Source organism: Equus quagga, chromosome 1 (genome assembly GCF_021613505.1).
Source record: "Equus quagga isolate Etosha38 chromosome 1, UCLA_HA_Equagga_1.0, whole genome shotgun sequence".
Taxonomy (NCBI): domain Eukaryota; kingdom Metazoa; phylum Chordata; class Mammalia; order Perissodactyla; family Equidae; genus Equus; species Equus quagga.
In genome coordinates this window covers 138,290,694-138,300,497 of record NC_060267.1, presented here as the reverse complement: position 1 = coordinate 138,300,497, position 9,804 = coordinate 138,290,694, and the positions used below count along the sequence as shown (strand labels likewise).

The 9,804-nt window shown below is 40.9% G+C and overlaps 1 protein-coding gene across 1 annotated transcript in view; it reads right to left on the bottom strand.

Moving 5' to 3' along the window:
• Positions 1–9,804, bottom strand: part of SMARCC1 (SWI/SNF related, matrix associated, actin dependent regulator of chromatin subfamily c member 1) — a 169,739-nt gene that overhangs the window by 61,851 nt on the left and 98,084 nt on the right. Inside the window, exons 20-21 of the mRNA XM_046661790.1 lie at positions 9,529–9,787; positions 1,428–1,589 (exon numbers count right to left, since the gene is read on the bottom strand). Coding sequence (XP_046517746.1) covers positions 1,428–1,589; positions 9,529–9,787 — 421 coding nt within the window. The remainder of the gene's footprint in view (positions 1–1,427; positions 1,590–9,528; positions 9,788–9,804) is intronic.

The window sequence follows — 9,804 nt, the reverse complement described above, 5'->3', positions numbered from 1 at the left end:
ACAAAAAAAAACTTCAAAACATTGCCTAAAGAAATCAAAGAAGACCTAAGTAAATGGAATCCTATGTTCATTAGATTTAAAAGACTTAATATTGTCGATATGGCAGTACTTCTCAAATTGAATGCAAATAAAAATCACAATGAGATATCACTTCACACCCACTAGGTTGCATATTAAAAAAAAGGGAGGGGAAATACAAGTACTGGTGAGAATGTGGAGAAACTGAAACCTTCATACATTGCTGGTGGGAACAGAAAATGATATAACCACAATGGAAAACAACTTAGTAGTTTCTCAAAAAGTTAAACATAGAATTACCATATAATCCAGAAATTCTACTCCTAGGCACCTGAAAAGCAAAAATCCTATGCTCACAAAATAATTTGTACATGAATGTTCATAGCAGCATTATTCAAGATAGTGAAAAAATGGAAACAATATCCATGAACTGATGAAAAGATACACAAAATGTGGTATATATCCACTCAAAGATGCTTTCAGCATAGAAAGGAATGAAGTACTGATTTGTACTACAACAGGATAAACTAAAAACATCACACTAAATGAAAGAAATCAGCCACAAAGGGCCATGTATTGCATGATGCCATTTACAGGAAATGTCCAGAATAGGCAAATCTATAGAGACAGAAAGCAGATTAGTGGTTACCAGGACTGAGGAGAGAAAGGAATGGGGAGTGACTGCTTAATTGGTATGGGATTTTCTTCTGGGGTGATGAAACTGTTCTGAAATTGGATAGTCGTGATGGATGCACAACACTGTAAATGTGCTAGAAGTCACTGGATTTAACTATTGTTAAGTGATTAAAATGGAGAATTTTACATTATATGAATTTTACTTCAATTTAAAAATAACCAAAAAGAATAAGAATGGTTTTTACCTAGCAACATATAAGTTAAAATAACCACGAAAGTCCTTTCAGTGTTCTTATGTCTGTATGTTCAAAACCTAGATCTAAAAACTAGGCGTCAGATACTTCACAACTATGATATTATTAACAGTTACGAAATAATTTTTTAATTCTAGCTACCATAAAAAGAAGAGATAAGAGAAAAAATCATATACAGTCATGCATCACTTAGTGACAGGGATACATTCTGAGAAATGTGTCATTAGGTGATCTCATCACTGTGCAAATATCACACAGTGTGCTTACACAAACCTAGATGGTATAGTCTACGACACACCTGGGCTACATGGTACCAATCTTATGGGAGCACCATCATATATGCAGTTCACTGCTGACCAAAATGTCATTGTGTGCTGCATGACTGTACTAATCTTAAGAGATAAGCTTATACCGATCACTGTACTCACTTTTAAGTGCAAGCAAACCCAATTATTTTAGCAAGCTAATAAGAAAATACAACATCTATTAACCCTGTCCTTGGGAGCAGCAGTGACTCACCAAGTTTCTCTGGTTCATCCGGCCCTGTGCCTGCAATGCAGCTGCTCTCCAGGCCATAGGTGGGATCCACTTTCCCAGAGGCTCGTGCTGCTTCCTGTACTTTCTTCACATGAGCTTCAACCAATTCCAGTGGTACCTCTTCCCGAACCCGAGAAAATTCCTCTGTTCAAGAATAAAAACAGAAGTGACCTGGTTTTGCCCAAATATTTGCTTCAATGTAAATCACTAAGAAATTCAACACAACATTAGTATCTTGCATGTAGTGACCTTTCTGAGGACTTGGTCTTATCCAGTGACAAAATAAGAAGGCTAAATGACATAATCGTGTACAGTAATGAAATTCTATGTCTCTACGTTTTACCTTACATGCCACAGTACCTTGCTATACAAATAAAAGATATTTAAATGTCTATCAATAACAATCAAAATTGCTGTCCAAATTTTATCTAACACAGCTAGCTAGATTGACAAACAAGAAAACAGCAAGGATTAAACCACCAGAAAGATAAGAGAGTTGTATGGTGTGCGAAAGTTCTAATTATAATTAATATAATCCAAAAATGTTAAATGGGGGAGAAGATCCAAGATGGCGCCGTGAGTAGTCCTCTTTGTCTCTCGCCCTTCGAGTCTACAATTATTTGGACACTTATCGCTTGACAAAGGATATCCAGACAGCATCTCAGGACGTCTGAGACACCCACGCGACTATACATCGGAAGGCGGACGGACTTTCCTCTGGGAGGATGTGGAAATAGGTGAAAACTCTCCGACCCCGACGGGCAGCCTAGTACCCGCAAGCGGCTTTCTTCCAACGGACGCCCCCAGAGGATCCACACACATCTAGGGCAGGAGCGAGAACACAACAGAGGAGCGACGGTGGAAACAGGTGACCAGAACCCTACCTAAACCCCCCGCAATTACTCCTAAACGCAGAGGGAAACTTTGGAGTTGCACACCTGAGCCCGCGGGGAGACCCAGCCTAGTGCTCGGGGCGCCCGGAGGGTCCCAGAGAGAGTCACGGAGGGCACGGAGGTCTCTCAGCTGCCGTTGGACTAGGGATTGCCGGAGATCTCAGAGAGGACCGGGGCTGGGGGAACTTTCAAAGGCCGGTTCTGCGACCCGGAGGGGAAGCGCCGGAGTTCCGCCAGGCAGCAGACAAAACTCTCTGTCTGCCGTTAGCAGAGGGGCCACGCCGAGCATTCAGGGCTCCCGGGAGAGGCCCGGAGAGAAGCCCAGAGGGTGGGGCGACCCCCAGCTGCCGTTGCCCGCCCCGTGAGACTAGGGATTGCCGGAGATCTCGGAGAGGACTGGGGCTGGAGAGAGTTCCAGAGACCCAGCTTAGTAGCCTAGGGGGAAACCCTACAGGCTCACAGCAGCCTTAGGGAAAGCCTCTGCACAGCACCAGTAGAAGGCACCCAGCCGCCAGCCACAAGGCTGGAAGACCCCAGGGCAAAAGCAGCATAGCTAGGTGTACTAACCACAGACTGTAGAAGATGCCAATAGCTCTCCTGCGACCCACAGAGGACAAGCGAGATTTGGTGGGGGCCGACAGCAACGGAGCGACAAATATAAGTGATCCCACCCCTGGCCGCTGGAAAAGCCCATAACACCATTGCAGACCCCAAGGAGAGAGCACATCTAGGTGGGCTGCAACAGTAGGCACCTGCAGCCTGAAGCCCCCCTGTGACGGCCCCCACGGCAGAGGAGGGAATCCAAAGGGCCACTGTGGCTACGAAGAGGGGCCCAGGCCCAGTTAGCAACTACGGACAGGGTTCCTGGTTGGTGAAGTATAAACAGCTGCTCCCCCCACCGCACCAGCTGAAACAAGTGAAAGGAGCAACTAAACTCTATCTCCATGCGGAGGCACAAATCAACAACATCAAGCAATATGAAAAAATACATTAAATCTCCAGAACAGAAAGAAAGTAACAAATACACAGAAAACAATCCCAAAGAAAATGAGATATATAACCTAAATGATGATGACTTCAAAACAGCCATCATTAAGATTCTCAATGAGTTAAGAGAGAATTCTGACCGACAACTCAACGAGTTCAGGAGCTATGTCACAAAAGAGTTTGATACGATAAAGAAGAACCAAACAGAAATATTGGAAATGAAGAACACAATAGAGGAGATTAAGAAAAATCTAGATGCTCTGAACAGTAGGGCTGATAATATGGAGGAAAGAATTAGCAATTTGGAAGATGGCAACATAGAATTGTTGCAGGCAGAGGAGGAGAGAGAAGCAAGACTTAAAAGAAATGAAGAAACTCTCCAAGAATTATCAGACACAATTAGGAGATGCAACGTAAGGATTATAGGTATACCAGAGGGAGAAGAGAAGGAGAAAGGGGCAGAAAACCTATTCAAAGAAATAATGGCTGAGAACTTCCCAAATCTGGTGAGGGAGATGGATCTTCAGGTGACAGAAGCCAATAGATCTCCAAACTTTATCAATGCAAGAAGACCAACCCCACAGCATATAGTAGTGAAGTCAGCAAAAGTCAATGACAAGGAGAAAATACTAAGGGCAGCCAGGCAGAAGAAATTAACCTACAAAGGAACCCCCATCAGGCTATCAGCAGATTTCTCAGCAGAAACTTTACAGGCTAGAAGAGAGTGGAATGATATATTCAAAAATCTGAAGGACAAAAATCTACAGCCGAGAATTCTCTACCCAGCGAAAATATCCTTCAAATACGATGGAGAAATAAAAACTTTCCCAGATAAACAAAAATTAAGGGAGTTCATTGCCACAAAACCTCCTCTTCAGGAAATCCTCAGGAAAACCCTCATTCCTGAAAAATCCAAAAAAGGAAAGGGGCTACAAAACCAAGAGCAGAGGAGATAAGTAGAAGGACAACAACAGAGAGTAGCAGCTCTACATCAGAACAGATTAAACCATGGGACGAGAAACAAAGGAAACTGAAGAAAACCGGAAAACAAGACACAAAATGGTAGTGGTAGGCCCCCACGTCTCAATAATCACTCTAAATGTAAATGGATTCAACTCCCCAATCAAAAGACACAGAGTGGCAGGATGGATCAACGAACAAGACCCAACAATATGCTGCCTCCAGGAAACACACCTCAGCCCCAAAGACAAACACAGACTCAGAGTGAAGGGATGGAGAACAATACTCCAAGCTAATAATGAACAAAAGAAAGCAGGTGTCGCTATACTAATATCAGACAAGGTAGATTTCAAAGCAAAACAGATAAAGAAAGATAAAGAGGGACAGTATATAATGATAAAAGGGATGCTCCACCAAGATGACATAACACTTACAAATATATACGCACCCAACACAGGAGCACCAAAATTTGTAAAGCAACTCTTAATAGAACTAAAAGAAGACATCAACAACAATACAATAATAGTAGGGGACCTCAACACACCATTAACACCAATGGACAGAACATCCAGACAGAAAATCAACAAGGAAATAATAGAATTAAATGAAAAATTAGACCAGATGGACTTAATAGATATATATAGAACACTTCATCCAAAAACAGCAGGTTACACATTCTTCTCAAGTGCACATGGAACATTCTCAAGGATTGACCATATTTTGGGAACCAAAGCAAACATCAATAAATACAAGAGAGTTGAAATAATATCAAGCATCTTTTCTGATCATAACGCTATTAAACTAGAAATCAACTACAAGAAAAAAGCAGAGAAAGGTGCAAAAATGTGGAGACTAAACAACACGCTTCTCAACAAACAATGGATCATTGAAGAAATTAAAGAAGAAATCAAATATTATCTGGAGACAAATGAAAATGAGAACACGACATACCAAATCATTTGGGATGCAGCAAAAGCAGTCCTAAGAGGGAAATTCATCGCAATACAGGCTCACCTCACTAAACAAGAAAAAGCTCACGTAAGCAACCTCAAACGACACCTAACGGAACTAGAAAAAGAAGAACAAACAAAGCCCAGAGTCAGTAGAAGGAGGGAAATAATAAAAATAAGAGCAGAAATAAACGATATTGAAACAAAAAAGACAATAGAAAGGATCAATGAAACAAAGAGTTGGTTCTTCGAAAGAATTAACAAAATTGACAAACCCCTAGCCAGACTCACCAAGAAAAGAAGAGAGAAAGCGCAAATTAATAAAATCAGGAATGACAGAGGAGAAATCACAACAGATACCAATGAAATACAAGAGATCATAAGAGAATACTATGTAAAACTATATGCCAAGAAATTGAACAACCTGGAAGAAATGGACAAATTCCTAGACTCCTACAATCTCCCCAAACTGAATCAGGAAGAAATGGAGAATCTGAATAGACCAATCACAAGTAAGGAAATAGAAACGGTAATCAAAAATCTCCCCAAAAACAAGAGTCCAGGACCAGACGGCTTCTCTGGAGAATTCTACCAAACATTCAAAGAAGACTTAATACCTATTCTCCTCAAACTGTTCCAGAAAATTGAGAAAGATGGAGAACTCCCTAACACATTCTATGAAGCCAACATCACTCTGATCCCCAAACCTGACAAGGACAACACAAAGAAGGAGAACTACAGGCCGATATCACTGATGAACATAGATGCAAAAATCCTCAACAAAATTTTGGTAAACCGATTACAGCAATACATCAAAAAGATTATACACCATGATCAAGTGGGATTTATACCAGGGACACAGGGATGGTTCAACATCTGCAAGTCAATCAACATGATACACTATATCAACAAAATGAAAAACAAAAACCTCATGATCATCTCAATAGATGCAGAGAAAGCATTCGACAAGATCCAACACCCATTTATGATAAAAACCCTTAGTAAAATGGGTATAGAAGGAAAGTACCTCAACATAATAAAGGCCATATATGACAGACCCACAGCCAACATCATACTCAATGGACAAAAGCTGAAAGCCATCCCTCTGAGGACAGGAACAAGACAAGGGTGCCCACTTTCACCACTCCTATTCAACATAGTACTGGAGGTGCTGGCCAGAGCAATTCGGCAGGAAAAAGAAATAAAAGGAATCCAAATAGGTAACGAAGAAGTAAAACTCTCGTTGTTTGCAGACGACATGATCTTATACATAGAAAACCCCAAAGAATCCACAGAAAAACTATTAGAAATAATCAACAACTACAACAAAGTAGCAGGGTATAAAATTAACGTGCATAAATCAGTAGCATTTCTATACACTAACAATAAACTAACAGAAAAAGAACTCAAGAACTCTATCCCATTCACAATCGCAACGAAAAGAATAAAATACCTTGGGATAAACTTAACCAAGGAAGTGAAGGATCTATACAATGAAAACTACAAGACTTTCTTGAAAGAAATAGGCGATGACATAAAGAGATGGAAAAACATTCCTTGCACATGGATTGGAAGAATGAACATAGTTAAAATGTCCATACTACCTAAAGCAATATACAGATTCAATGCTATCCCAATCAGAATCCCAAGAACATTCTTCACAGAAATTGAACAAACAATCCTAAAATTCATATGGGGGAACAAAAGACCGCGAATTGCTAAAGCAATCCTGAGCAAGAAAAACAAAGCCGGCGGAATCACAATCCCCGATTTCAAAACATACTACAAAGCTACAGTGATCAAAACAGCATGGTACTGGTACAAAAACAGGTCCACAGATCAATGGAACAGAATTGAAAGCCCAGAGATAAAACCACACATCTATGGACAGCTAATCTTCGACAAAGGAGCAGAGGGCCTACAATGGAGAAAAGAAAGTCTCTTCAACAAATGGTGCTGGGAAAACTGGACAGCCACATGCACAAGATTGAAAATTGACCAGTCTTTTTCACCACACACCAAAATAAACTCAAAATGGATCAAAGACCTAAAGATTAGGCCTGAGACAATAAGTCTTTTGGAAGAGAATATAGGCAGTACACTCTTTGACATCAGTTTCAAAAGAATCTTTTCGGACACTGTAACTCCTCAGTTGAGGGAAACAATAGAAAGAATAAACAAATGGGACTTCATCAGACTAAAGAGCTTCTTCAAGGCAAGGGAAAACAGGATTGAAACAAAAAAACAGCTCACTAATTGGGAAAAAATATTTACAAGCCACTTATCCGACAAAGGGTTAATCTCCATAATATACAAAGAACTCACACTGCTTAACAACAAAAAAACAAACAACCCGATCAAAAAATGGGCAGAGGACATGAACAGACATTTCTCAAAAGAAGATATGAATATGGCCAATAGACACATGAAAAGATGTTCATCATCGCTAATCATCAGGGAAATGCAAATCAAAACTACACTAAGATATCACCTTACCCCCGTTAGATGGGCAAAAACATCCAAAACCAAGAACGACAAATGTTGGAGAGGTTGTGGAGAAAGAGGAACCCTCATACACTGTTGGTGGGAATGCAAACTGGTACAGCCACTATGGAAAACAGTATGGAGATTTCTCAAAAAGTTAAAAATAGAAATACCCTATGACCCAGCCATCCCATTACTGGGTATCTATCCTAAGAACCTGATATCAGATATCTCAAGACTCCGTTGCACCCCTATGTTCATCGCAGCATTATTTACAATAGCCAAGACGTGGAACCAGCCTACATGCCCAGAAACTGATGATTGGATAAAGAAGATGTGGTATATATACACAATGGAATACTACTCAGCCATAAAAAAAGACGAAATTGGCTCATTCACAACAACGTGGATGGACCTCGAGGGCATTATGTTAAGCAAAATAAGTCAGTCAGAGAAAGACGAACTCTATATGACTCCACTCATAGGTGGAAATTAGGATATTGAGAAGGAGATCTGATCGGTGGTTACCAGGGAAAAGGGGGGGTGGGGGGAGGGTACGGAGGGGGAAGTGGTGTACCCACAACATGACTAACAAAAATGTACAACTGTAATCTCACAAGGTTGTAATCTATCATAACATTAATTAAAAAAAAAAAAAAAAAGAAAAATACTTGACTGAAAAAGTTTGAGAAGCAGCGAGCTGATATATTCAAACTAATCTAGTTTAACACCTTTCCTTCCCATTTTACTCTAAATTCACAGTGACTTTGCTATACCAGCTAGAATTCTGGGATGAGAATCAGGAAATCTGGACCCAGCTATGCACCATCCATCCAACCATCCGTCTTCTGTTGGTCCAAACAAGTACTTACAGAGTGCTCCCCTATGGCTGGAGTGTCTCTAATACAGTGTGACTTGATGAAGTTATATGAACTTTTCTAGTTCTGTTTCCTTGCATATAAAATTAGGTGATTTGACAGAAAAAAAAAAAAAAAATGTTAAATGGGGGACCAGCCTGGTGGCATAGCAGTTAAGTTTGCATGTTCTGCTTCGGTGGCCCAGGGTTCCCCAGCTCAGATCCCGCTTGCGGACCTAGCACTGCTTGTCAAGGCATGCTGTGGCAGGCATCTCACATACAGAGGAAGATGGGCATGGATGTTAGCTCAGGGCCAGTCTTCCTCAGCAAAAAAGAGGCGGATTGGTAGCAGATGTTAGCTCAGGGCTAATCTTCCTCAAAAAAAAAAAAAAAAGAACCTAAATGGACTCCCTTTGCCAGTTACATCAAATTCCAAATGAATCACAAAATATACCATTAAAAATTGTTTTGCCCAGCCAATTCTTCTTTTCGAGGAAGATTAGCCCTGAGCTAACATCCACTGCCAATCGTCCTCTTTTTGCTGAGGAAGACTGGCCCTGAGCTAACATCTGTGCCCATCTTCCTCCACCTTACATGTGGGACCCCCACCATAGCATGGCCCGCCAAGCAGTGCCATGTCCGTACCCGGGATCCGAACCAGCGAACCCTGGGCCGCCGAAGCGGAACGTGTGAACCTAACCACTGTGCCACGGGGCTGGCCCTGCCCAGCCAATTCTTAATAAACATTTGTGTTTTACTTTCAAGTGTTATAATACTTTTAAATATAACATGGTATCTTTAAGGGACAATATAGTTGATCTTTTTGTTATTTATATAACAGAAAGGAATGTAACAGCTGATATTTAAATTTGAGATAACATTAATATGAAGGAAAGTATTAAACCATTATCTGAAATTGTTGTGCTGTCAAGATGGTTTAGGAAAATCCATACCCAAAGCTGCTTTTGCTGCAGCAGATGCCACACGAGGGTCCACCACAGATGCCAAAAAAGCAACAGTGCTCATGACTGGGTTTCCTGATTGACTGAAGGGGACAGGCTGGTAGGCCAAGGGCCCAAGAGAAGCATCTGAATTCTCAAGGTATGGGTCCTCAATGGGAAGCCTCAAAAAGTGGAGGATGCATTCATCCTGAGTACGACTTCCAACATGTTCTGATACTTTGTTCCAATCATCCTTGTACATCTCCAGGGCCTAAAACAGAAAAAAAA